The 26,528-nt window shown below is 43.7% G+C and overlaps 1 protein-coding gene across 1 annotated transcript; it reads right to left on the reverse strand.

The window, feature by feature from the left end:
• Positions 1-12,276: 12,276 nt before the first annotated feature.
• LOC104073290 (chromosome unknown open reading frame, human C1orf198) lies at positions 12,277-26,107 on the reverse strand. Its single transcript, XM_009573006.1, has 3 exons — positions 26,060-26,107; positions 14,878-15,429; positions 12,277-12,954 (listed from the first exon to the last, which is right to left on the reverse strand). The coding sequence occupies exons 2-3, from the start codon at positions 15,421-15,423 to the stop codon at positions 12,898-12,900; spliced, it is 603 nt and encodes a 200-aa protein (XP_009571301.1). The 5' UTR covers positions 15,424-15,429; positions 26,060-26,107; the 3' UTR covers positions 12,277-12,897.
• Between the last annotated feature and the right edge of the window lie 421 nt (positions 26,108-26,528).

Genomic DNA, 26,528 nt, shown 5'->3' on the forward strand with positions numbered 1-26,528 from the left:
GTGAGGCTGTTGGTCCCCTAAAGGTACTGACAGCCGACTGTTGATTCTCCTTCACGGATTATCCAGTTTCACAATCTACTGGGAACGGGGACCAGAGCCCCAAGCCTGCTCTGCACAGACAGTTGCCTGTAGTCACAGACCCACCTCTGTCCCAAGGGGAAAATTCAGTTTCTCCAGTTACTCAGTAACACGTCAGCCTTGAAAAGCCAACTAAAATATCCTGTGGGTTTCATGGACCCCCAAGGGAAAGGCACAGGCACGTGCGTGTGTGCCCACGTGGGGAAGCTGGATGTGGTGGCTGTGAGGAAGAGCCCACTGTGGCTGGGGGCGGCGAGCGGGGAACGGGCCGTTGGGGGTGCTCTCCATCAACAAACCCCGTCATGCCAAAGGCCCTGTGCTGGGTTTGGCTGGGAGAGAGTTAATTTTCTTCATAGTAGCTAGTACGGGGCTGTGTTTTGGGTTTGTGCTGAAAACAGTGTTGATAACACAGGGATGTTTTCGTTACTGCTGAGCAGCGCTTACACAGAGCCAAGGCCTTTTCTGCCCCTCACCCCACCCCACCAGCGAGGAGGCTGGGGGTGCACAGGGAGTTGGGAGGGGACACAGCCAGGACAGCTGACCCCAACTGACCAATGGGATATTCCATACCACAAGACATCATGCTCAGCATATAAAGCTGGGGGAAGAAGAAGGAAGGGGGGGACATTCGGAGTGATGGCGTTTGTCTTCCCAAGTAACCGTTACGCGTGATGGAGCCCTGCTTTCCTGGAGATGGCTGAACTCCTGCCTGCCGATGGGTAGGAGTGAATGAATTCCGTGGTTTGCTTTGCTTGCGTGCGCAGCTTTTGCTTTACCTCTTAAACTGTCTTTATCTCAACCCACGAGTTTTCTCACTTCTACTCTTCTGATTCTCTCCCCTGTCCTACCAGGGGGGAGTGAGCAAGCGGCTGCGTGGGGCTTAGTTGCCGGATGGGGTTAAACCACGACAGGTCCTATCAGACTTGCATCACCTGTTTTGCCTCTAAATGGGAGCCAGCCTTCAAAACTCTACATATCAGCCAAGTGGCTGGGCCAAGCAGGCAATAGTAAACACAGAACTCCCAGCAAAATGCCTTTTTTTTCCAGTCGGTCCCTTTGCTGTGTAGATTGGTGAAGCCTCTACAATGTGGTTGGTCTTCTTGAAACAAGGAACCAGCTGTCCCTGGTGTCCATCCATAGATCTGAAGGATGCTCTGCACCCTGCAGGTATTTGCTGCTTATTTGCGTGCTTCAGGCTTTCACCCTGCATATACATTGCACACATAGATATATTCTCAGTCAAATTTGCATTAAACAGCAAAATATGCCAGGCATTTTTGCCTCTTCTTGGTGTCTCTCTTAATTCCCAGCCCCTGCAAGACTCAGGCACCCTGCGTAACTGTATGCTGAAGGCAGACACCTTCAGCTTCAGTCAAAACTATGTTTAAAATTCAGCACTTAGCCTTTCCCTTCTGAAAACCAGCTTTAGGCCAAACAGCATCAATTTAGATGATTTATCAAGAGGGCTTTCAGTGCTCCTGAGGCTAAAATTAGACATGGCATCTACGTTTTGGCATTGGCAGCGCACGGTGCCCTCCTCTGCTCCAGCTGGCCCTGCCGGCTGTCGCACCGGGGAGAGATGCTCAAGCAGTGGGGTGACTCCTGGAGCCCGGCAGTGCCCCTGACCCAAGGGGGTCTGCCCTGCAGGTCACCTGGAAAGCCGCAAAACTGACCTTCAGTAGGACATCATCAGTGGAGAGGCCTCGTGCCATCTCCAGGCATGGGGCAGGATATTTAGCTGTGTTTGCAAAGGAGGTTAAAAATAAAATAAACAAAAAGCTATAGATCCATGAGTAGAAAGTGCATCCAAAAGCGGCTCCAAGGCCGCGGGTGCGCACCGTGGTGGGTGTTTCGGAGGTGCTGCCTCTCTTTCTGCCAGCCGTCAGCACGAGCATGGGTGGAACGCCAGGTCTGCCTTCCCTTGGAGGCACAATAAGCCACTGTTTTCCCAGCGCAAAGATTTCGGGGCAGCAGCCGCCTGCCAGAAACACAGTGCACAGAAATATCAGGGAGGGAGGCTGCCTGCTACTGCCTTTGCTGAGAGCTGGGAAGCCCTCCCCCAGAAAGGGCCACCACGTACGCACAGCCGGGATGTGTCCTGTACCCCATCGATCCTGTTCCCACTATGTGTGAGCGTCCTGAAACACCCGTGGGCTATAGATAGCTCCTCTTCAGGCGTGTTTGGCAACTGAGAAGGCCTTTTCTGTTCATTAGTGTGTTTTGAATTTAAGTTTCTCCCTAACTGCACTGAGAATGACTTGCTCCAGCAAACACTTGCTTTTATTGCATACTGGTGGTGCCACCTCTGCAGGACACCTCAGTGTGGGAAATGCTTTCGGGTTGCTGGTGGTAAACTGGCCGGCTGCCACTTCATACCGCGGCAGCGTCCCTGTGCGGGCTCCAGCATGAAGCCTGTCAAAGCGTGGGGACATTTACTCCGCTAGCTCGTGCCTTCGGCTAGTGTCCACAAAGACGTCTTTGCCACCATCTCAAGTGACTTACAAAGGTCTATTTCTTGCACTTCCCACCATAAGGCTGCTTCCAAGTGACTTCAGCCGATGCTTTTTGCAGCTTTTCAGGAGGTTAAAATGATGCTTTGAGCTGCGTGCTGGCATTCAGCCTGAGGTGAGTGTTGCCATTTGTTACCAGGATCAGAGCCTCCTGCTTTCACTGGAAGTCTCAGAACAGGAGCCTCAATGTACTTTCCGTTATCAAGAGAATATCCGAAGGATTTCAGTGCAGAAAAGCTCTTTGGAATAACTTCAACTCTGGAAGAAAATTATGTCCTATAATAACAAAATTTGCAAATTCAGTCATTGGACTACAGCTCATACAGTTAACTGAGAAAGGGGCGTCCTCTCTGGCTCTTCACAGCGAAGAACTGTGGGCTGTGAGTAATTTGGGAAGGGAAACCCTGCCACCAGTAGTCTCACTGAGGCTGAGACGGGCCATAAGGAGCATGAGCACGTGGTCTTTACCATGGTTATTAGCAACTGCTTTTGCCAGGAATTTTTCGTTTTTTATTTTAATTTTCTATTTCATACGTAAAAAACTAACTCACAGGCCCCCAGGGTCTTTATCTAGCTGGTCCTCAGAAGATGGCAACAAGTGTCAACATTACTGTCCTTAGGCTCATACGTGCCCTACACGCACACGACCAGCAGCCCTGCAGGACAACCTGTAAGGGCATCTCGAGGTGAAGCGAGTGATCTGAGGTCACGCCAAGTTTGCAGGCAAAAACTTGAGCAGAGGTATCCCGCAGCAATGCCCCCATCGCCGCAGCTGGGCTGTCCGAGGCTCCCATCCCAGATCACCCCTTTGGCACCGGAGCAGGAGGAGGCGCTTCGGGGTGGGAGCCCAGCCCCGCCGCCAAACGGGACAGCAAAGAGCCGGGCTGTGCCGCAACCTGCTCTGGAAAGGACGTGACAGGTGGAGCTGGCCCCGACCCTCAGAGTTTTGCTGAAAGGGGAAACACTGGCAGATTTTCAGTGTTTCGATTGCTGTTATGAAGAGTGAGCATTTCTAAGCCCCGATTTCTTGAATTTAAAAATATATGTATATATTTGTTTGCATCCTGTTGACACTTGGTGTCCTTCAGGATCGTGAACACCCCTTCCCTACAACCACCACTGATTCCGAGTCCTGCTGTCTCCTGCAGTGACTGGGCACAGGAAGAAAACACGTGTTACACAAAAATGGATCAGCTGTAGGTAAGGGCTTTTGAACTGAGCACATTTTGCAGGTAGCTGGTTGCAAGTGCTGAGGCTGTTGAACTGAAAAGCGATTTTAAACGTGGCAGAAATAACTTGAAGCCTATGAATTTTTAAACAGCAGAGCTCTCTATCAATTAAAAATCTTTCAGTGCACCTCTCCAGTAACAACTTGTTTATGTGCCACGTACTTTTCCTCTCTCTTTAATTGGGTTATAATTACTCTGTTTACAACGCTATGTATGGTGAATGCGCTTGCACGTCTTGCCCGCTCTTCTCGAGTCAATCTGGCAGCTGGGATCTGGTTCTCCCCCACCTCAGGAATGGGGCTGGTTTGCAGCCGCTCGGCCCTGCGCAGGCGGCTCAGCTGGGTGAGCAGAGCAGGGAATTGAGCCGCACCACCTGTGTGCCAGGAGGATGCTGGAGCTGTTGGGTTCTACCTCGCTTTTGCTGCCTTTTTTTTCTAATTTAAACTGCGAAATACCTCAGCCCCATCTCGAGGCAGTGGGAAGCTCTGAAACGCTGGATTTTCCCCTTTCGTGGGGCAGGAACCTGGTTTGCTCCCCCACCGGTTGCAGTGCCCGACCCTTGTTTCTCCAGGGTGGTTGAGGATGTGGGGTGGGTATGGTGCTGGCCTGGAGGCTGGGGCACCGCGGGTGCTGGCAATCACCTCTCCCAGCCTCGTGAGAGCCGCTGGCAAACGCGGCTCCCCCGGCGCCGTGTGTTTCGGTTGGGTGCTGGTCAGGCTGGGCTGCGTGTCCTGGGAGTACCCAGAGAGCCAGAGCTCCGGTCCATCGTGGTCCGCGGGCTGGTGGTGTTACAGAGACCGGGAGACGCTGCAGAGGGGCCGGTATGGACGGGCGCTGCTGGCTGCGTGCGGCAGCACGGCTGAGCTCCAGAGTCTCCCTGTGACGGACGTAGCGGGGAGACCGCTTCTAAAACCCTGGGTGCAATGTGTCCGACAAAAACATCTTTTTAATTGAAAGTTTAATAATTTCTTCCCTAAGTATTTCTACTGCCTGACCAAAAATGGTGTCTAAAATTAGCTTCCCCAGATAAAGACATTTTTGTCATATTTGGTACATTCCTATCCGAACACTGAAAGCCAGCTGTTTGGGCTGGGTTACGGAGACAAATCTGTTTGTAACTATACTGATCTGGCATTCTTAGTCCTGGAATTAATAGCTTTTTTATCTGTCTACATCCTATGCTCATTTTTTCCATACTAAGAGAGTGCCAGAGGAAGCATTATAAGGGCTATATAATTAAAACCAGAAGTGCCTCCCAGTGAATTTAACAGTAAATGCTAATGGCATTTCTAGCAAAAGTAATGCCCTCGGGGACTCATTGCAAATAAACTAAGAAGGACTCGGCGCTGTTGCTTTTATGGATTTTAACTGAATCTGTACAGTTGAAAGGAGTCGGGATCTGGATTTTTTTCATGTCAGTTGAAGTCCTCTGCAACTGCGGTCACCGACTGCTGGGTAAAACCTATGGGACCTGATTCAGAAGCCACCCCCGATTCTGTTGTTTATCATCGTGTAACCTCCCTTACCAGGACATTACCATCATGACCCAGTTTTTCCATCTACTCTTCTGGCTCTACACTGGTGAAAGCCGTTTGACTTCAGGCAGCGGTGCTGGGGTGAGAAAAGAGCTGGGCTCTGGTGTGAGGAAAGGGCAGTGGGAGGCTGGTGACCTTGCGGTCCCCGGTGCCCACCTCTGGGATGATGCCAGCAAAGGGACCGAGGGCTGGCTCTGCACATCTCAGGGCTCTGCACCCTTTAGGGTGGAAAAAAAGATGTTGAGAGAGACAAAAATAACATATTTAAAGAATGCCCACAAAAATCCAGCGGTCTCGTAATGGCCGTGCTTTGCAAATACTTCTGTGCCTGATTTTCCAGGCACGCGTGAGAAGTTTGCACAGGGAGTTTTAAAGGGAGTGTTTTAGGAGACTTTGCTGTAACTGGTGAAGCCTTCCTGTGGCCTGGCCACCGAGGTGCTTGCTGCAGGGGTGGGGGCTTTGGCAGGAAGGCAGAAAATTGGGGAGCAGATAACAGCTCAAGATGAAATGCTTTTCTGCGCTGCGGGTCATGAGGATCGCACCGGTGGGCTGCAGACGGGCTCTGGTGCCTGGCTTACATGTTACTGACAGCTAAATGCCCCGAAGGGAAAGCGTCCCGTCCTGGCACAGGGCCTTTCGCTAAGCTGCTTCTGCAATAACAAACCAGCTGCTGGGGAGCGAGCCGGCAGCCCGGGAGGGGGAACCTTCCTTTAAAAGGGCAAGCCCAGTGCTGGAGCAGGCTGGGCTGGAGGTGGGCGAGCTAGTGCCCGCCTTGCCAGCTCCCGGTTCCTGCTCCACCCGTCAACACCAAAACCCCTCTAGAGCCCTGGACAGCCTGGATAATCCAAAATGGACAGCTGTCTGCTAGAAATGACCTAGACCAGTGATTGTCTGGGCAGGGAGAGGTCTCAGTCACTGGAGCATGGCTGTAGGCCTGAGGGACCTGGCTCAGTGCTTGGGCAAGTTCGTACCGTGCTGGGAATGGGGGGGAGCAAACGCCGTTCCTGGCAGAGAGGTGCTGGAGACGTCAGTGATGAGGGACCGCACGGGGCTACAGGACAGAAGTGGAGTCATCTAAGTCATAAGCAAGCTTTGCTTGCTCCCAGCCAACACCGGTTTTGAACCAGCTGGTGGAAAGACCATACAGGAGCGTACGTCGCTCTTTGCTAAGCTTTGCTAAGCACCCTCTGTGCTCCTGTAACATTACCGGTGAAGTCTTAGTGGCAAGGAGCTTCACTAGGGCTGTTGTGGCATTTCCAAGCAGTCAGTTGAGTTGATACCACAACTAATGGGCCTACCTAAAGCTTGGGTGGTAGAGATATGGTACAACTTGACCAAAGATTGGGCCCTCAAAATGGTTTGAGCTGGGATTTTTTCCCCCTTCCTCAACTCCTTTTGGTGGTTTCTGGAGGAAATGCAGCCCAGATCTGCATGAAATGTAATACACCAGGTGTGCCTCAGTGAAAACAAGTACCTGACACCTAGCTCTGTTATTAAAATGTCTTGCAACTTTACATCTTCTTGCTAAGATGACACTGCATGACCTCAGTGACAGCAAGACAACATTCTCTTGGTGAGATGAGATGCAGAGAGGACAGAACAGAGGACAAGCAATAAGCAGTACTCCCGTGTGGGCAGGGCAGTGGGCCAAGAAACGCTCATCTATTGGTACTTTTGCTGTGACTTTGGCCAGACTCAGTTTCTGGAGCCAGCTCAGTGTGTCTCCGACTGCAGGTCATGGATTTTGCTGAAGGGGTTAGAGGCAGCGGTGCAGCCCTGGGCAGCAGCTCACGGCAGCTCAGTCCCTCCAGCAGCCGCCGGTCGCTGCCTGCACTGCTGCCAGCCTGGTGGGAGCTCCTAGGTGCCCTGAATCACCGGCAGCAGCTCGGTTTCTCCAGGATGGAGAAGTGAAAAAAAAGCTGTAATTACTGGCCACAAGCATTTGCAGTATTCTGTTCCCCGGAGGAGCTGAGCTGCGGCCAAACAGGGGTGGAAGCCAAGGGGTTTGGTACAACGTACAGGCCAGAGCAGGGTTTCTTAAACATAAGCTTATAGGCACACACCAGAAATTTCCTTCTTGGCAGACGTAAACTCTGAAAAATGTGGCAAGGAGAGCAGGATGTTCAGTCAACCCCTTAATAGCAAACAGCTGTAATAAAGTCCGGGCTTCCTACAAGTCAAAAGGAATTTTGCCACCAAGCTAACTGGAGCCACTGCTTCAGCTCACGTAGCTGGGAAACGTCAGGGTGGAGAGGAACCACGCGATGAATTTCTCCTCCCATTTGAACTTTGTTCCTTCTTCCGTCTCCTTTCTTTCTTCTCCCGTCCCCGTTGCAGTGCTGCACGCCACTGCATCTTTTCATAGCAGCTGGCATTTTACAGCAACAAAAACAATCCTTGTCACATAACTTCGCATCTAGCTGCAAGCGGGAAATTTTCAAAGGCTGCCTTCACTCTGGTTATTGGACTTCAGAGAACAAGCCCAGGAGACGAATGGCCAGCTGAATTTCAGGGTTGCCGGCACTCTTGCCGCTTTTGGTAAGAAGGGAAGCTGAGGCTGAGGTCAGGCTCTTGCGTAAACCTCTGGTTGGTCACTGGAATGGTTGAACCATCCAAAAAACACAGAAGACGCTTTCCCTCCCCACTCATTTTTTTTTTTCATTCCCTCGTTGGTATTGGAGACAAGCATTATAGGAAAACTGCAGTAAGCTATTTTCAGGGCAGCTACATGTTTTTTGACTTGTTGGCACCCAACTAAAATCCTGACCTGCCAAGGGCATTTAGCCCTGTATCTTGGTCCTGTACGAGGTCCAAGTTTCACAGCCATTAGGCAGCAGAGCTGATAAATGCTGTGATCTAGAGGTTGCCTAATGGAATCTTTTGCCCCAGAAGACATTCGGAGTAAAATCCACAGTGATGCTTACAGAAAAATGGTAAGCTTTAAAAGTAACGTGTTGGGCTGAAGGTGGGTACAGACACGGCTGCCAGGCTTCAGCCCGGGGTAACAGGCGGTTGTCCACCCCAGCAGCTGCCCTAAGAGAAGGTACCTTCACTGTGCTGAACACATGAACTTGGCAAGAAAACACACTTGTCCTGGCAAGAAAATCAGGCTGCTGGTGAGGAGCAGGATGAGCTGTGTCCTGTCCCTTGCATCTTCACCTTGAACAGCAGGGAGGAGAACAGGAAGGAGCAATGCCCCTGGGAAGCGGATTTTAGGGGACAGAGGGTCTGTTGAAGGAGAGGGATGAGCTAATCGTGGGATTTCCTTCTCTGCTCCATTAGGATGGAATAAACTTGGTCTCAGATCAGCATCCTTTGGGTGCAGTTCAGTACCACTGGGGAACTGCTGGATTGGGGATGCAAACAAATCTTGTGATCATCTCCCACCTCACATTCATTGACTCTGGAGGGTGCTGTCAAAGCTCCCCAGATGGTGGGAGCTCAGATGAAGATGTAGCTCCCCGTTGTGAACTACTTGTTTGTATTACGTGTTGAGGTGTAAAGCCCACTTGTGAAAAGGGGACAATAACAGAGACTTTCAATAGAAATGTAGAAAGTGTCCTGTCGAGAAGAATCAGGTATGCCTGGCTTACCAGCTCTGAAAAGGCTTTCACCGGCATTAACTCATTAACTCACAAATGTAGGACAGCCAAATTACAGGTTTGTCCTCACAGTAACAAGAACACACTGAGTCAAGTGGGTCACGGGCAAACTTGGACAGCAAAGCCCAGGGGCCTGTCTGTGAATAACACCTACAAAGCCGGGTTTGTATCTCAGGGACGGGACTTGCAAGCTCTTTGGGGGATGCTGTTGCTGAGCGATCAGCAGGACTCTGCCTGCTGGGTGCTGCTGCAGCACCCACAGCCGTGACCTCAAAGACAGCCCTGTGCTGTCTGAACCTCAGCAACTATGACGGAAGTCACCAATAAATAAATCGATTGCCATCTTTCGGTAGGCAGCTGTGGCATGTTTTCTACTCTGCCTTTACAAGTCTTCACTCAGCCATGAGACCTGCTGACTCCACATGCCGAGACAGCGCCCAGATGCAGTGGATTTGTCTTTATTAGAGATGACTTTTAAAAGTTAAGAAGGGGCTTAAACAAGACTGAAGCAAACTATGCGTAGGCCAGATCCTAAATATAGTTGGAATACCACCCCTTAACTGGCTGTTGAGTCTCTCCAAACCAAATTCTTCTTCAAATGCCTTTTTAGTCGTTGGTAGAAATTCAGCTCAAGTATAAACCAAACCAAGTTGTTTTTCAAAATACATTTCTGGAAGAAGTGGATGTGGGCACACAGAAGAAAAACTATCCTTGCAGCTGCATGTTTGAGTCTGACACTTTGAGAACTTGCTGCATAAGACAAAAGGCAGAAACTGAGACTACCCAGCGGCCTCTGCTAGCATCTTCCTTTTTGTGACATGCTTTTAAAACCCGCACGTAACCACCAACTGACAGGAAAACTTCCTGAAAGTTTGTCATTGCCAGTTCTGGTCATTTGCACTAAGTACAGTGAGCCTGCCGAGGGGAAGTAGTGAATGAATTCCTTGTTTTGCTTTTGTTTTCCTTTGTTTGTGCAGCTTTTGCTTTACCTATTAAACTGTCTTTATCTCAACCCATGAGTTTTCTCACTTTTACCCTTCCGATTCTCTCCCCCATCCTACCAGGGGGGAGTGAGTGAGCGGCTGTGTGGGGCTTAGTTGCCGGCAGGGTTAAACCACGACACTGAGTTTTCAAATTGTTCCTGCAATATTGATCCAGATACCGCTTTGGATTACCTGGAAATATTGGGGTGTGTGTCTCTGTGTGTGTGTGTTAGGTTTAAGTCTATTACAGTGAAGTACAAATAGATTTTAGTCTTTATAAACAGTCCCAAATCTCACCCTGTCCCCAGCTGTCAGATAAAACGATAAAGCAAAGATACTTCCCCAAGCAACCTCACTTAAAAGCTTGAAAAACAGCTGCAGTGTATTGATTTTTTTTTTTTTCTGATCTGAAAAATTCAGTTTCTAAATGCTAGACCAGATCATTCTTGGCTGCCTCTCAGGCAGATTCAAGATGCCCCAAACAACTCCAATGGCACTGAAGAAAGCAGAATATAAAGGACAACACACAAAGCAGCACAAAAGCCTTGAATGTTCTATTTAAAGTGACTTTATTAAAACATTGTTAATATAAAATGTGACCAAGTACAATTTTTTTATAAGAATGTTTAATAAAAACATATTAAAGAAAGAAGGAGCATCAACTCTTGTCAAAGCACAGGAAAAACATACCAGGATAAGTAAAAAGTTCTGCAGCATGTTCTACCAGCTGGTCCCAATGTGTATTAGGGTCACGTTAGCCGATGGAAGAGACAGGCAGCCCAGGTTCTTCCCTAAGAAGCTTTAAGGTATTTAGCAGAGGTTTAAAATAACACTCCTCAACAGTAGGAGACTTTGCTTTCAGATCTCCCCATACCAAAGTAAGATTAGAATGCACAACTTCATGTTGGATTTATAACTTTTTGGCAGCTGAATGTACAGAAAATTAGATTCACTGGTAACTGTAGACTCCTGGGTTAACATTTGTCAGCTTTGAAAAGAAGGTGCAAGTCAGTACTAATTATACACCTAAAGAATTTGTGCTAATGTTGTTCTAAGCTATATAAATGCTGGACGCTTGTAGCACATGCTAAAAAAGGTCAGCGAAGGAAAAACCAGCAGTAAAGTCCAGGCTGGTAGAAACAACAAGTATTTTCCAAACTGCTGAATGCAGATGCAATATCCACGAATTACAGGAGTTTGTACATCTCAGGAAGCATGTAAAGAAGCTTTCAGAAGTCTATAAATAAAGCTACACAATGACCTATACTCTGTGGCAATCTTCCCCTTAAGCTAAGAAACCTTTTAAGAAAACACTAGAAAAAATAGGGGTTTGGTGGTTCTTTTTTTTTTTTTGGGGGGGGGGGGCGGGAAGAGGGTAGGTTACAGCTTTTTGCTTGATCAACAAGTAAGTTTTAATGCTCTATCAGCATCCTCTGCTTGTTCAGAGCAAGCAGCATACCAATTAGAGGAAGGATTCTTCCAGGACATCTCAAACTCTTCCTGTAACAGGCAGAAGAAAATCCTGCAGCATCCAATTCTGCACATTTAACTGCCCCTGGCACTGAACCAAATGTCAAATGCTAATCCATGAGAAGCCTAGCACAATTATGGTCTAGGAGACGGTGACCTTCTTATAGCCTTGGCTGGGACCCATTAGACCCATTAGAGCCCTGTGTTTTGCCTTCTACCCCAAACAAATGCTATGGGACTATTGCTGAGGTAAAGGGAAAGGTCAAACCTTTGGCATTGGAGCAGACCAGTCACTGGCTGTGCGTAGGGGGAATTAAGGCTTCAAGGTGAGGTAAACACAGTGAGAGTCAGTGTGTAAATCATGCTGCATTTCAGAGACAACAGATTCAAACGACAGCTAGTTTTGTTCTCTAAATTTTAAACGCCAAACGAAGATCATTCAAAAGCAGAACTGGAGGCAAATCTGCTGAGGGCCACCTTGAGATGCCTCTCTGCGCCTCGGGAACAAATGCAACCCAGACGTTGAATGCTGAAGAGAATATACTCAAAAGGAGGAAAAAGCACCAAAGTTGATGAGTCCTTGAGACGATAAGCTGCTTAAAAAACAAAGAAGCCTTATACTGCTACGACCTCCCATAAACACAGTGGTTTCCTGACACAATGGTAATCTACACTCCAGCACTGTACTTCCAGCACTACTATTATGAAGAGTTATGCTCTGGTAAGGAGGCGGTGAAATCATTAGGCTTGTGTTCCCTGAAGACAGTTTCTCCCATTTATTAGGTTTTGTCCCATTCCCCTCCACCCACCCCCAAGTCTTTAATCCAAAGACCAGAAACACCTGTCACTTCCCCAGCTCATTTTTCTAACACTTATGTTATTTTAGCAGATTTGTAGGGTACAAACACAGTGCTTCTTTGGATCCATCATTTTGGCAACGCCTTTGCCCTCTTAAAAAGAAAAGTGTTTTCAAATAAGTGGTACAAAAGTTACTTTCAAACTAAATGAAATACAGAAATCAATGCAATTCTTCTGTATGCTTATTTTTCATACTGTTTTTGCTAGTTATCTGAAGTATGGAATTATTTGCTTATTTGGAACCACTGCATGTGCAACTCTTTCTTGCAAGCCATGCTAGCAAGGTTTTGATTGAAAACAGCAATCTGGTTCTGTAGGTTCCATTTCTAGGATATGGAGACTCTCATTTGCTTTTCTTTAACATGCGTATGGTAACTTCTCCCATCCTCTCAATACAGTAGCTACTAAAAATTTTTAACAGATATTAAAAAAATATCCAAATGAAACCACACTTCTATCACTGTTTAAAAAACAAAAATGCATATGGTATTACAAAAGTTTATACAAAGGCAACATTTAAGAGTTCGAAAGTTACTTCTAGAAAAAGACACAAATGCTAGTAAATTAACATACAAGGAGAAAGATACTCCACTCCTTCCCCAAAATTGGTTTGATCTATTTTGAAGTATCTTTTACCAGTTGTCTAGAAAATCAAAGCCAGTCTTCAAGATAACATTGCTTGTACTAGTCTGCAAGAAAAAAAAAGAAGTAAGATGTGGCTGTTAATTATGGTACTACAAACTCAGTACTTGACCGCCTATCTACAAAAGAAAGTTTAAAGTGTTGTCTACCAATATTTCAAGTCTTCACCTTGCTCTAGGATACCTAACAACCTACACCAGAAAATGCTAGACATGGAAAAATACTCACAATGACCAAAAAGACAATTTCAGATAAAATCCTTGTAGTGGTCTGCAGGCAAAGTGGTTTTTTTTTCCCCACGGAAAAATTCATAAGGATAAGTTTTTAGACTAGAGTGGGAATTGCAGAGAATGAAACAAACACAGAATATAAGCATCACTAATTCAACGGATTGCCTGTTGCAATGACAGCCAGTTGTTTCCAGAAAACTACTTTGTTGACAAGTTATTTACTAGGCCATCAAGAACATGCTCACTTCTGCAGTGCTGCACTCTTAGCCATGACATTTAAGGTGATTTTAGTGTTCAGGAAGACTATTCAAGGCACACAGCTGAGTCTCTGGTTCTCTTCCTAGAGCATGGCTCTCTTCCCCGGAACAGGGAAGATAATCCAGAAAAGGGGAAATAAAAAAAATTCTATCATACTATCTTTCCTGCTACTCTGTTCACATTTTGACGTGAGAGGATTGTTTCTCCACAGAGAGAAAAATCAGGCTTTTCAAACTATTTCATTTAGCTAGAAAATATTCACAAAGGAATTAAAACTGTAACAAACCATTAATTTGTAGGAAAACATGATAAAGCCTTTAACTAAAACTAAAGGGCTACCGCGGTCACAATTTGTAGCAAAACAGCTCAAGAAGCATTATGTCTTAGCGTCAGAGAAAACTAAACATAGGGCTCCAAATACTGAAGTGGCTTAAGTATTGTTCTCTCCTAAGCGCTGCCACTTACTTCTCTCGCAAGTATTTACCTCATCCTGCATCCTTCTGACCTTACATCATCTTGTTCCAAATTTAAACAATCACTGTTGGGAAAATATGGTAGAGAAAAAGCCATGCGACATGCTTAAAGTGTACAGTAATATGTCAGGCTTATGCCAGAGTGATACTACAAATTCCAAACAGAACTGCAGAGCTCTGTTTGAAGAACCACTCCTCTTCTATACTTCACAGTTTTCAGGCTTCAGATCTCTTCCTTTTCTTTCCCTCACCATGTCATATCCTGTTGTTCCCTTTCTTTTCTCACAGATCAGCATCTGCTTTTTAAATAGCTTCAATTGGCTATTGAGCTGCTTAAGGTTATTTTTTGTTGTTGGGTTGTTTGGTTTTTTTATTTTAAAAAAAAAAAAAAAAAAAACCAAAACATTGTGAAGGCTAATTCTGGAAGCTCATTCCATTTCCATTTTGGACTTTAAGAGAAAACACATTTGAAAGCAGCCCAGCTGCCTGGGACAAAGCACTGCGAAGCGGCTGTTGGGCTACCACTTAAAACAGCTGACAAACTAGTTCGCCATTCACCGCTATGCTGTGTGTACCAATAAAGTATCCTAGACTCTAGTTTTTCTACTTTTCAAATTAAAAAACTTCTTTTTTCCATTAAGTGTTTTCCTTTTTCAAGGGAAAAAAAAAGAAAAATCTTTTACTTGATATAGCAAGCTCTTTACCCCAAACTGTTAGGTAGCTTGCTGTCAGTTAGCCACTGGATGCCATGTCAGCATTTCTGGTATTGTATTTAAATGATGCTTTATCCTATGCACTTTACTACATCAAAAAATACTTGACTGAAACAAACAATAGCAGTTAACATGTTGGTTAAATAGACTTCTTTAAATTTGCAGGATAAAAAGCCAGCAAGCTTAGCTATGGCTTAATGCTTTACGGAGTCCCTAATCTTCCAGAGCAGCCTTGTCAGATTTTAATGTGCTCTACAGTTTTTAAATCTAAGGACACTGGATATAGCAGTCCTTACCTGTCCAGGCATTTGTGGATCTGTAAGTATAGTACCATCAGTATCTTCCTTGTTTGTCCTAGAAGATGCCAGGTCCTGTGGTGGGTCAGGAAGAAAGAAGTCATCTAGAGAACTAGCAGGGAGTTGAGTGGGTCGAGGTTTCTCCCATTCGAGAGATACAGAAGGCAGGCTGGGGGCGACAGACTTCTCTGGTTTAGTTATGCTGGGCTTCTCAGCTTTTGCCATCTCCTTTGGAGTAGACTCTTGTCTGTAAAAAGAGGGAAGGGGTTTCTCTCCTTTCTCCATGGACTTGATCTGGCTCGGGGTCAGAGACTGGAACTCAGACTTGTCTCCTTCAAACTTTGAGCGCTCTGCATTTATCTTCCAGAAAGAGGACTCCTCTTCCTTTCTGGATGCTATCAAGCCATCAGAGCCAGGGGTCTTATTGGCCTGAGAAGGTTTAGGGACTTGGACACCAGGTGCTGCTTTAACAGGCTGCCTCTGTTCATTTTGCAACTGGGCACCACCTTGTTCTTGAATGGACAGAGATGCAACGCTGAACTCCATCTGACTCTGTTCAGGGTTAAAGAAAAACAGTATATCAAAGCCCTTCACAAAGACACAGTTTTGAACTTCTGATCTCGATGCATACAGGTAACACCTTTGCCCACGGCTAGGCAACTCCCAGGCAGCAGATACCACAGTAAAGCTAATTTATTTTCTCCATAAATGTCTATCTTTGTAGCTACATAAAAACAATAATTTTTAAAAGTTTGAACTGCAAGCAAACGTAAGAGTCCTAGACCTGCTGCAGAGGAGTCAGAGAAAGCAATCATATTCGAGTTAGTACCATCCAAGATAGCAGTGCATAGCATGCACAGCACTAAAACATTAGAATAGCGGCACTAAAACATTAGAACAGTTGAAAGCATTTTGAAAGCCATCGATGTTTTACATGAAAATATAAAGCAAAAAAGCTTTACAGTGCTGTTTAAAAGGCAATCTTCCATTATAGTCTTTGAAATAGTTGGCAACATGTTACAACTCCATCTACTTCCAAGATAAAGGACTAGATGTAATGGGTATCCATAGATAGGTGGTTTTTATAATTCTAATGCCCCTCTAAAGGAAGAGAATCAACTCTAGCAGGACCAGTTCTTCACTTATTCCAGAGCCTTGTTTTGTTTTAACTTGCAGTGCAGATAGCTGTACTCATTTCTGAGAGGTAACATTGGATCAAGGAAGCAAGTGACCACAGTTAAAGCATGATACAGATCTTGCAAACGTCACCCAAAAGCCAACAGTACTTCAAAATGTTCATTTTACTTACCACCACTTCAGTAATCTAGATTGTCAACTAGCTGGACACTCTTTAGGCTAATAAAGTTAAGCCTTATTTCACTCTAAGGAACACGTAAGCGTTACTGTATTTAGGAGCACAGCACCATAGCAAGTGCCAGAAAAGAACAACCTAATGCCTAGGCTTTTGTTTGTAAAAATGGAACAAACCATGCAAAAAAAAAAAAAAAAAAAAAATTGTATTTACTGTTAGAGCTATGCTGTTGTCATTATGGGCCTGATTAGTTTTGAAGAAATTCAGAGGACATTTCAAATACTAGCTTTTGCTACAAGTGGTTAATAGATACTTTTGAAGTTCATTACAGATTTGTGATGTTTTCCCCATTCTACTTCATTACCTGGCCTTTCCTGAATAAAACTACAATAGCATCTATGGGCCTGAGACTAAAACAAGTCCTAGTTGCATATCATTTTCACTACAAGTGTTTGATCTTGAGTCCCACATTATTGTGCATGTTAAGTTCAAAGGGACTCTAGATCTAGCAGGTCTCACACACCCAGTATTTAATATTCAGAAACTTCTCATCAAAGTGCAAATCTTAACTCAGCAACTGATTGTTTATAAAACTTTTTTTTTTAAACAGTCAGCAGCTGACTACACATAATTTGATTCATGGACTAACATTTGATGTATCTAAAGAATTAGACAGAATTATAGAAAGCACCAAGTTCCATGTTTTCATTAAGAATATACTGTGTTATCAAAAGATGCAGAACATAAACAAGCTGTAAGTAATTATAGCTCAGCTAGAATAAGGTGAGTGCAAGGATACCTGCAACTCTTACCAAACAGCTCAACACCCACCCCACCTACAAATAACCAAGAAGAAAAACCTTAGCGCTCCAATTTTCTTTTTTTTTAAAAACAAAAGTCATGACATAAAGTTAAGAGCAAGAGATTTTTCCTTAAATAAATTGTGCATAAACAAATTATGGATGCAATGGTGTTGAGGATTATTTACAGTGACTGCCATTCCCTATATTAAAATATAGGGATTTATTTCCCTAAGCTCATTTGGCAATACTACCGAATAGAGTTTTACCACCCTGAAGTTAAGATGCTTTAAGACTTCAGACCTGATAAAATCCTAGTTTAAAAAACCCACAACACAATATAAAATAGACCTGCATTTTCCCAATATCCAAGGAGAAAAAAAAAAATTCCATCTCAGAAGACTTAAGTACCTTGTCACGTAGGAATTAACACAGTGCTACTTTCTATCCTTCAACAGCCTTCCTTCTTCTGAGTAGCCTGTCCCAGGGCTCATGCTAGAGATGACAGTAGCTAAAGGCCACCACAGCAGCAGTCAGTTGCAGTAAAATGATTCCTTCACCTTCCAGCCCAAGAGAGAGGGAAGGTCAGTGCCCAGAGGGCAGAGGGGCCATCACAGCCCCAGATCCACCAGAATAGTGTTGGAAACAAAATCCAGGAAAAACACTGATGGAAGGGAAGCAGGGGTCTGTTAGAACAAAAATTAGAAAAAGGAAAACCAACAAAAAGGCTTTGCCTTTCAACAGCAGCAAGATAGACAGACAAGCAAAGCCAGGCCTCCTGGGAAGTTCTTATGCTGTGGAGCAAAAGCCACTGCTTGTGGTCATGTTTTATGTTCTTTTTTATGGGTCAAAATATCAACTCAGAGGTCTGGTTTGGAAGCGGCAGACCACTTCTAGTGTAGAGAAGAGCATGGCACTGCAGCACAACTTCAGGGAGTTGCACCCTTTCCAACCCACTTGTGGATGCATGTTCTGGAGAGGATGCCTTTTTGTCCTTTTAGAATGGACACTGTGGGGTGTACCTTTCCATTTCAGAAGACAGGACCATCCGGCATTTAAGATTGTATATTTATGTCACGGAATGCTTTTGAAATTGTCCTGGTTTCAGCTGGGATAGAGTTAAATTTCTTCCTCGTGCTGCGTTTTGGATTTAGTATGAGAAGAATGTTGATAACGCACTGATGTTTTCAGTTGTTGCGAAGTACACCTTGTCAAGGACAACTATCCTTTGCTAGACTGGGAGGGAGCACAGCCAGCCCAGCTGGCCAACAGGGTATTCCATACTATGTGACATCATGCTCAGTATATGAATGGTAGGTGTATTCCAGGAACTAGCAATCGTTACTTGGTTATTGGTCAGTGCGGGTGGTGAGCAATTGCATTGTGCATCACTCATTTTGTATATTCTATTATTATTATTTTCTCTTTTCTGTTCTATTAAACTATCTTCATCTCAACCCACGAGTTTTTCTCACTCTCACCCTTCCAATTCTCTCCCTGCCCCACCGGGGCGGGGGGAGTGAGCGAGCGGCTGGATGGGATTTGGCTGCCTGCCAGGGTAAACTACAACAGTACCTTTCCATTTCAGAAGACAGGACCATCCGGCATTTAAGATTGTATATTTATGTCACGGAATGCTTTTGAAATTGTCCTGGTTTCAGCTGGGATAGAGTTAAATTTCTTCCTCGTGCTGCGTTTTGGATTTAGTATGAGAAGAATGTTGATAACGCACTGATGTTTTCAGTTGTTGCGAAGTACACCTTGTCAAGGACAACTATCCTTTGCTAGACTGGGAGGGAGCACAGCCAGCCCAGCTGGCCAACAGGGTATTCCATACCATGTGACATCATGCTCAGTATATGAATGGTAGGTGTATTCCAGGAACTAGCAATCGTTACTTGGTTATTGGTCAGTGCGGGTGGTGAGCAATTGCATTGTGCATCACTCATTTTGTATATTCTATTATTATTATTTTCTCTTTTCTGTTCTATTAAACTATCTTCATCTCAACCCACGAGTTTTTCTCACTCTCACCCTTCCAATTCTCTCCCTGCCCCACCGGGGCGGGGGGAGTGAGCGAGCGGCTGCATGGTATTTGGCTGCCTGCCAGGTTAAACTACAACAGAAATCAAACAGTTCATAACCTGACACAGAATAATCTGAATGGAAATACTTCTTCAGGAGTTTGCTTTCTCCCCCAAGGAAGGTGAAGAAGACAAGACTACCCCAACAGGTTCTGAAAGCACTGCGTCTCAGTATGATGTAAATACAGCCCCGAGAGGTCAGATGTATAATTCTGTTTCTAGCATTTAGCTCGAGAAGCCAAGAACTTCTGTGGACCAGTCACAAGTTTTTCTATTTTCCTTGAAATATATAATGCTTCTATTTGACTTTCAAGGTTACTTACATTACCTAAGAAATGTAGCTGATGAAAGAAAATTATTAATATGCAGTATCTTTCAAGTCACAAAATTGGCAATAAAATACTATAAACACCCTCCCCCCCCAAAAAAAACCAACCAACCAAAAAATAACAGAGCAGCAGTCTAAGTAGGGAGATAATTTCACATAGAGATGGAGAAGACCCATGTGTGAAACACCCCATGCTGACATCTAAGTCATGAGCAGTACTGTACGTTCTAGTGAGTCACTAGACACTAAAAATGTGAGTTTAATTAGTGTTCTGCTCTCAATTTCTTACATCAGATTGCAAATTGGCAATTGATTGGGTCAGCAGGAGAGGGAAGGAAACAATATTTAAAAGACAGCTACCCCCAAAAAAACCATTTCCTTTTCTTTTAGGTTTGCCAGCCATGAGAATATCTTGATGCACATCTCTCCTGGCCCCAATCAAACTTACGGCAGCAGCTAGTCCGTAAAGGGCCGCACCGCGTGTTCGCTCTCCTCGGGCCGAGGCAGAGCTGCCGTGAGCTGCAGTTGCGCACTTGAGCATTTAAGCAGCAGAACTGCACTTGTGGCACTCTACCAGCTGCCACCTCGGGGAAGCAAACACTGAATGCTGCGGCAAGATCTGATGGTCAAAGTGAATTGTCATGTAGGCACAGTTTGGGATCCTAGAGATAGGGTTTCAGTCCCCAGCTGCTTTCATAGATTTTGTATGACTTTGAATGAGCTGCGGTTTCTGTACTTTAATTCCCCATCTAAGGAATAAAATAAAAATACTTTCTTTCTCCTACCATTTGTCCAAATTATACTTCTGGGAACTGTTCAGCCCAGGAAGTCTTGAGAGTTTACAGACAGGCTAGTACAGTCCCAGCTGCAATTTTTAGAAGTTATCAGAATTCAAATAAAAGCTACTGTCAGCAGTAGTATTTTCAAGATATTGCAAGAGCAAGTCATTCTCAACACATTAGTAGAGAGAGGGAGAGAGAGTGCATGTGAAAGCATGCACAAAGTAGTATTTTGAAGCAGAGCAAACCTAGAAGTCCATGTTCTTTTCAGTCTTAGCCCTCTGGTCCCAAACCACTGCAAGGGTTAAAATAAAGGATGCCTAGGTCTTCGATCATCTCTCTGTCTAATAAATATAAGTAATATTAAAAATTGCAGTTTTCAGGAAGTAGAGTGTCCATCTTTCCTTAAAAAGACCATATTAAGGTACGTAGGAATTTCATTTATTGGATTAAAAAATTTAGACCTAACTTGAGTCTCAAGGAAGGGATAATCCACCAAATCATAATACTGGCTGTATATACTCATGGGAAACAATGTATTCTAAAAGAGAGGCACCACACACTAAGAACATAATGATTTAATAATACTGTATAAAATCAGGTCTCAGTTCATAAGTCTGTATTAAAAACAAGATGACCACAAAGAACCCAGGAGCTTTTTTTTTTTTTTAAGCATCTTATTCACTCATCAGGAATGTGTAGTATTTTACTAAACAGTCAAGCAAACACAGCCAAAACAAATTGTTTTGCTTGGCAGCCTGAAAAATCCAAATTGTTGAGACAAAGACTGCAGAAACACTGTCAAAAGCAACTTGTTTTAAGCACAGCCTGATATATGCAGAGGTAAAAAAGCCAAGTTTAAAATGATTTAGAAGATGACTTTGCTCTGCTGAATGGACAAAACCAAATAAATATGGGACCCAAAGTAGTTGCAGTTTTTGCTTTGTTTCCTGTGCACACCATGGGTGTTTTCAGAGTCAGAAAGAAATCCTTAGGTCAGCAGAGACTAATTGCAAGGGCAAAAATAGAGCAAAGCACTCAAAACCAATCTAAGTAATTTTAGTCCATGCAGAAAGACAACGCCAAAGATACACAGTGTGGAGCTTCAGAGGAAATTTCATCATCTACTCCTTAGTGATATGAACAGCATTCTAGTCTGCCACTGTTCCTGGTTAGCCTGAGCAAGCTCGTACTTACGTATCTGGTATGTGCACAGTTTTACGCTCAAAAACAAATGTCTAAAGATTGATGCAGGTAATTCAACCTTAGCTGAGAACATCTGGCCATGCAGATTAAAATAAACCTTGAACACAGCTACTGTTACCACAAGTTGGTTTTTTTTTTTTTCTTCCTCAAGAACTAATAGCCAACAATAGTCTTACAGCACTGTGTTTTAAACATCTGTAGTCTAGATCAAAAAGGGAAGGGAAAACGCAAAACCTCAGGCATCACTCTTCCTTCTTTCCAAGAAAGCATTGCCATTTATGCCAGCTTGATAATAATAATCACACCAAAGTATAGTTTGTAACAAACAATTCTAATATCAGGCTGCTAAGGAAGGAGGGGAAAAAAAAATTCTTTTCTGCTACTTTCTTCCTATTAAAAAAAAAAACAAACACAAAAACAACTAGGACTTGTACAAAGAAGGATATTGAAGACTGTCTTTTAGTTTTACATAAAGGACACAGTTTGCAAACCATGTTTTCTATAAGTGCAACATAATTTTTTTCTTTCTAAAGCATTGCTGGGATTAGATCACTTCTGTAGCAAGATAATTAGGGAATTCAGACAGGGAGGCAGCAACCAAGTTATTGAAGGGATCGAAGCTTGACACTTTCTTTTTTTGCCCTTTTTTTGGTTTGTTTGTTTTTAAACACACCTTGAAGGCTTCTCTTTTCAACAAATATCTGAGGGCCTGCTGAAAGTAGAAGAAAGCTGAAGTAGGAAAAAGCCAGGAGTTAAAAAGAAAAAAGTACAAAAAGGACTCTGTAAAGCTACCTTCGCAACTATTCTACCTGTATCAAGACCAACAAATTTTTCGATGTGCATGTGTCAATTTTAAGTATTTGGAATAAAACCTATTTTAGCTAATAGCATGAATTAGAAAAAGATTCCAACTTATTCCCATGCTGCTCTGTGCATTCAGTGTGTTAGCTGAGGTGACAGACTGAAATTATATTTTCTGCCCACTGCTAAATTAATTAAAAAAAGAAAAAAAAAAACAAAAACAATAAAAAAAAAATCCCACACCAAACCCAGAAAGTTCTGAGTTCAGGAAGAGTTGCAGAGAAATTTTTTATTTCCAAACCCAGGCATGATTTTTGTTTTCCATTTATATCTCGGGGTTCGTGCTAAGTTTCACTGAATTTTTACTTCAAACAAACCAAGAAACCTCAAAGGCTAAACTCAGCCAGAATGTCAGCTTTCATCTCACTTAAACCTGAAGCCATAAATAGAATGCCCTAAATTCATAAACCTGGCTTTAGCTCCAGTTAAAAATGTAACCCACATTTCAAGATGTGTTATGTTCATGAGGGCTCCACCCATGAACCAAATCACTCCCTCCAATTCAATCTTTAGTTTTAAAATGTCAGCTTATTTGCAGTGCTAAGAGAACTCACTGCTTCCCGAGTAGTTTTCCTTCTGAGAAGTGCTACAGTTTTCTACTAAAAATATTAGTATTTTAAATGTTAACAGCTAACTCAGCAATTTACATTGTATTTCTGCTTTGTTCACCTTGTTTGAGGGCTTAAAAAGAGGTAAAACAAAAACTTTAAATACATATCAAACAGCTAAAAATGGTGGAGATATTCACGCAAGTGTTTGCTGTGATATCAATGATGTAAGCCATATCTCACATTTGTGTTTAAAATGAAACACAGAAAGTTTACTTTTGACAGAAGTGAAGTTATCAAGCCCTTCAACAATGTTCTGCCCAAAATGACAGCAACTTAGTACACTGTTCTCTGGGTAAGTTTGACAATCATGGAATTAGGGTATCCATTGCACTAGCTACCGTGAGAAAAATTTGGCCATACCTAATCAACTGGAATCACCATTGGCATCACTGTAACAGCTGAGAGAGGCTTCAACTTGCAGAAAACATGCCCCCTCCTCTTCTCTACTCTTCTCACTACCCTCTCAGTTTTCCTGAAGTTAGTTACAACTACTGATTTTGCCGCTTTATTTTTCTTAGTCTCAATGTTAAAAAAAAAAAAAAAAAAAAGGCCTATTGGTTTTACTGATTTACATCTCTACTTTCTCTTTCTCTGCAAAAGCAGAAAGTGAACACCACATCCCCTTCCTTGGGTAAGCCAGAGCACATTCATGCAAAGCTGCGAAAGAATGAAGGAATTTCGTCATCACCGCAGTAACATGCAAAAAACCAAACCAACCCAAAACCTCTGCATTAAAGGGAGATCAGGAAAAAGAGTATTATGGAAAGAATAGCCCATCATGGGGTAGAGCTCACGGAATGGAAAGAGCTGACAGCCTGAAATAACAGTGCGAACAGATCTGGCTCACAAGACACCAAATGTGCATTACAACACGTCAACCTTATTAAAAAGCTCATTCAGGTTCCTTCACTGCTTCCCCATGCTGGACCGATTGGGCAAGGATACTTTTTCCTCAGCCAGCACGTCATGGAGAAATTGCCTTCCAATATTATCTTATTAAAGTACTGGTTAGGGAAGAGATCAAAGAGTAAGCACAAAGCACCACTTTTAGAAATGGAAGACTCAGCAGTTGAAGGATTTAGCTGAAAGACTGACACAATATGAGGCACTGGGGAAAAACCAAAAGGAAGAACCCACACAAACCAACCAACCCACACCCCGTAAAGCCAGACAAAATGGATTCTCTAGAGTTTTGCTAAAGGAAAAGGTCATGCAACTTTTCAGCCTACAGCTGAGGCACAGCTTTTATCTCTGGTCAGCAAGCAGGGAGGGGGGTAAAGAAGGAAGCACAGCTTGATTAGCTGAGACAATTATTTCTAAAGCAACCTCCTCCCCACCTCACTTTTCTTCAGCAGTCACACGAGTGTTCCTGTATCATTCTGCGATCCTCCATTCCTCACAGAAAAGCATGAAACTAGAGCATCTCTCCATTGTGGTCCCTCATTTTGAGACACCGGGAGGACAGTAAAAATAATCTTAATCAGCAAAGGATAAACCACAGGCTGGATTGAAAAGCACTAGCATTTAAAAGAAAAGACAACTATCAATTAAAGAGAAAATCCATTTGAGTGCAGATGCATCTCATCATGGATCACTAGTCAGTGCATTACACAAAGCACTATCTCCAGGAAGTTCAAGTATTCAGAACTTACAAAATCCTATCAAGAGCTTAGAAATACGATTACAGCTGCCACATTCCCAAAACTGAGTTTTAGGGTTTGCACCAAAAAGTAGGGGAGAGACAAACCGCTGTCTCCAACATATGATTTATTTGGTCCTTATTGTCAATGAGGTCCACACTCCTCTCACTACTTTTCTTTTCTTGACAGCTTCACCCAAGTACACCCATACTAAAAGCCAGTGGCTGCTGCTTCTAAAGGTCCTGAAAGACAGGAGGGCTTGCCTGAGCTACCAGGCTTCCACTGCAGGAAATCCTCCACTGGCTCCTGAACCACCACAGCTTATAAGGGAGTTTTAAGGCAAGTGAAAACTGGCAATGGTTTCTCTCAAACTGCAGCACTGTAGGCTGCAGGGACACAGGAGTCACATCAAGTTACAGGTTAATCAGCATCTGCAAAGCACAGCTGGGGTGCTAGCTACAGGCAGTGACCTTGAGCAGGGAAGGCCGACAAGAAGTCTAGGGTCAACCGGATTTATTTAGTATTCACTGGCATTTCCAAATAATTACTCTGCATTAGGCTAAGATTATATTCATAAGCTCATACATGATTATCTACATAGTTCAAGGGCAAAAAATGGACGAAACAGTAGAGAAGCAGTTATCTCTCTTTATCTCTGGCAGATAAAGCCAGAAAACACAAAGTCTGAAATTAAATTAACACGTCCACCATACCCAGTTGAGAAAGGCAATGAGCTGTGGTTTTGCTCCCAGATTTTCTTCAACAAGAAGAACTAAACTTGATTTCCCACCACAAATATGGTGCAACTATACTTCCTCACACTGCAGGTTCAGAAAGATGGAGAACTCTAGCTCTGTGTTAGCCTTATGAGAATCCCATTGTAAATAAAGCTTTAACAAAACACCAGAGGTAAAGTGAGGGGGGGAAAAGGGGGGGGGGACCAAAACCCAAACAAACCCAAACCCAGCCCATCACAGAAAAATACGTTATTTTTTGAAGGAGCTGCCCTTTGGAGAGGAAATAACACAATGCTTCTACCATAGCCCCAGGTTAACAAGTTTCATTACACTCCAGGACATAACAAAAAGATGCAGCATAAGACAGGCTTTAAGAAAGAATCCAGTGAAGTTACTAGATATCTGTACCTTTCCCACCCCATTTCTTAGCTACTTTACTCCTGGCTTCAAAAGTGAAATGCAGTTATGTTTACACAATATCTGAGACACTGGCCTTGCTAAACATGGAAAGCTGTCTAAAAAGTTCGCTAAACATGGAAAGTTGTTTAAAAAGTTTACAACGAAAAAGCAAATAATTTTTAATGAATCAGTTTTACACCTGCACTTGAAACCAGAACTTCAGTTCATGAAGTACATTTTGTGTTTCTGTTGATGTAAATGGAAGCATACCAGTCCCGTTTCGTTTGCAGGACAGTCACTTTACACAGCTCTCATACAATAAAGGTGACATTAGTCTATGAAGTCTCAAAATGAAGACAATATAAATGCACAAGGAACAGTGCAAAATGACAAGCCAATTAAAAATAAAATTGCTGCATATTTACCTTCGTTTCCCAGGAGAACGGAGCCGAGTGTTCATCTTGCCAAGTTATGTCCTGAAATAAAATTCAAGAATGACTAAAAATCAGAAAAGCAGCTTTACCTGCTCAGGAGCATCATACAGATGTCATTACATTGCACTGCTGGAAGCATAACAACCACTATCACAGAACTTTCTAAAAATCGAGAGCACTACTTAGAGATGGCACTGATTACATTTTAGGACTGACTAAAAGCAAGTTCTCTGGGGGGGAAGATTATCAATTAGTATACCAACTTAATCTACAAAACATATGAAGGTTCAACCTGGTCTAAGCCTCTTGAAACGGTTTCTCTACAAATAGCTTTAAAACGTATTGTATTTCCAGTTTTCTACTGGGCATTTTCTTTGGTAGCCACTAGCAACACACAGGGACAGAAATAACAAGAGGAGCAGGGGCCTTAGGGAAATAAAGTCCCATTTCTTCCCCTCCG

Source organism: Fulmarus glacialis, unplaced genomic scaffold (assembly GCF_000690835.1).
Source record: "Fulmarus glacialis isolate BGI_N327 unplaced genomic scaffold, ASM69083v1 scaffold16132, whole genome shotgun sequence".
NCBI lineage: Eukaryota > Metazoa > Chordata > Aves > Procellariiformes > Procellariidae > Fulmarus > Fulmarus glacialis.